The sequence below is a fragment of the Stylophora pistillata genome, chromosome 14 (genome assembly GCF_964205215.1).
Source record: "Stylophora pistillata chromosome 14, jaStyPist1.2, whole genome shotgun sequence".
Taxonomy (NCBI): domain Eukaryota; kingdom Metazoa; phylum Cnidaria; class Anthozoa; order Scleractinia; family Pocilloporidae; genus Stylophora; species Stylophora pistillata.
The window spans coordinates 8,155,676-8,157,317 of record NC_142532.1 but is presented as its reverse complement, the minus strand read 5'-3'; the positions used below and the strand labels follow the sequence as shown (position 1 = coordinate 8,157,317).

The following is a 1,642-nucleotide window of genomic DNA, read 5'->3' as shown; positions in this document are numbered from 1 at the left end:
GATCGCATCTACAATCTAGATTTTCCCTCCACCATCTACAGCTTCTGTAGATATTTGCTCCCCCCCCCCGAATATCTCATCCATCCGTTTATGACTCTTCCCATGGTTCAACTCCAAAAGTGCTCAAAATTAAAACCACTATGAATCGAATGTCGATACTAATAAACCTTCATATTGTTATTCTGTTACAGACAAGAACAGTAAAAAGACTTATGGCAAAACGTTTTATGCCTCCATCGCGACAACTGTTTTAAAATAGCAGAAAAAACTTCGGAGACATATCAAAGCTCATTCGGATGAAAGGACAATGAAAAGCAATGTTTAAGCCTTTCAAGTGTAAGGTTTGTGACAAGTCCTTTGGCCGAGGTGGAACCCTTCGCCTTCACAACAGGGTACATACTGGAGAAAAGCCTTTTAAGTGCCCGGTCTGTGACAAGTCCTTTGGCCGAGCTGGAACCCTTCGCCTTCACAACAGGGTACATACTGGAGAAAAGCCTTTTAAGTGCCCGGTCTGTGACAAGTCCTTTGGCCGAGCTGGAACCCTTCGCCTTCACAACAGGGTACATACTAGAGAAAAGCCTTTTAAGTGCACGGTCTGTGACAAGTGCTTTCGCCTAGCGGGAAATCTTCGCCGTCACATCAGGGTACATACTGGAGAAAAGCCTTTTAAGTGCACGGTCTGTGACAAGTGCTTTGGCCTAGCGGAAAATCTTCGCCGTCACATCAGGGTACATACTGGAGAAAAGCCTTTTAAGTGCAAGGTCTGTGACAAGTCCTTTGGCCGACCTGACACCCTTCGCCTTCACAACAGGGTACATACTGGAGAAAAGCCTTTTAAGTGCAAGGTCTGTGACAAGTGCCATAGCAAAGCGAAAAATCTTCGCCGTCACAACAGGGTACATACTGGAGAAAAGCCTTTTAAGTGTAAGGTTTATGACAAGTCGTTTGGCCGAGCTGAGAGCCTTTTTCATAACAAAGTACATTTGGGTGAACAGTTTAGCTGCTGGATTTGTCAGAAGTTATTTCGTACTGAGGACGCCCTGCAAAAGCATTACGATGATCACATGGAAAAAGCAGTTCGTACAATCATCTAGGTTAAGCAGAGAATTCTGGTTTTGAGACAATTTAAATAGGTGGACCTGAACTGTTGTGTTTAACTTCTTACAATTACATTTTCAAACATTAGCTATACACCATGGCGAACCTGGCTACTTGCAGTATGCTCAATCATATTTACCTGCTCCTGTGTCAATTACAGTACTCTTTGTTGTACAGGTCTGAATGAAGCTTACTCGAGAAAGCGGAATTGTAATCAAATGAATGTGTTGTAATTTTGGGTTTTTTTAAAATACTTTTTGAGATAAAGCATCTACAATTAAAACCTTGCTTAAAAGTGCTACTTTGAAACGTCTAAAAAAACATAAGCGTTTTGATGCAAATCCCATGCACGATTATTTTAGTTAAATAAGTGCAGATCACGTTCCGTGGAAAAATTAGCCTGCAATGCATTAACGTTACAAGCTCTTGATCGTATATCCAACCAACCATTTTCGATTTAGGGTTAACAGTTGACAGTTAACAGTTAACAGTTGCAGTTGAACCTGTATTGTATTAATTGGTCACTTACAAGGTTTGGCATGGT

The 1,642-nt window shown here is 41.5% G+C and overlaps 1 protein-coding gene across 1 annotated transcript; it reads left to right on the top strand.

Annotated features, from left to right (window-relative positions):
• Window positions 1–317: 317 nt before the first annotated feature.
• Window positions 318–1,396, top strand: LOC148716369 (uncharacterized). The gene has a single exon (XM_088744575.1). It carries the CDS (start codon window positions 318–320, stop codon window positions 1,092–1,094), a length of 777 nt encoding a protein of 258 aa, XP_088600701.1. The 3' UTR covers window positions 1,095–1,396.
• Window positions 1,397–1,642: the final 246 nt, after the last annotated feature.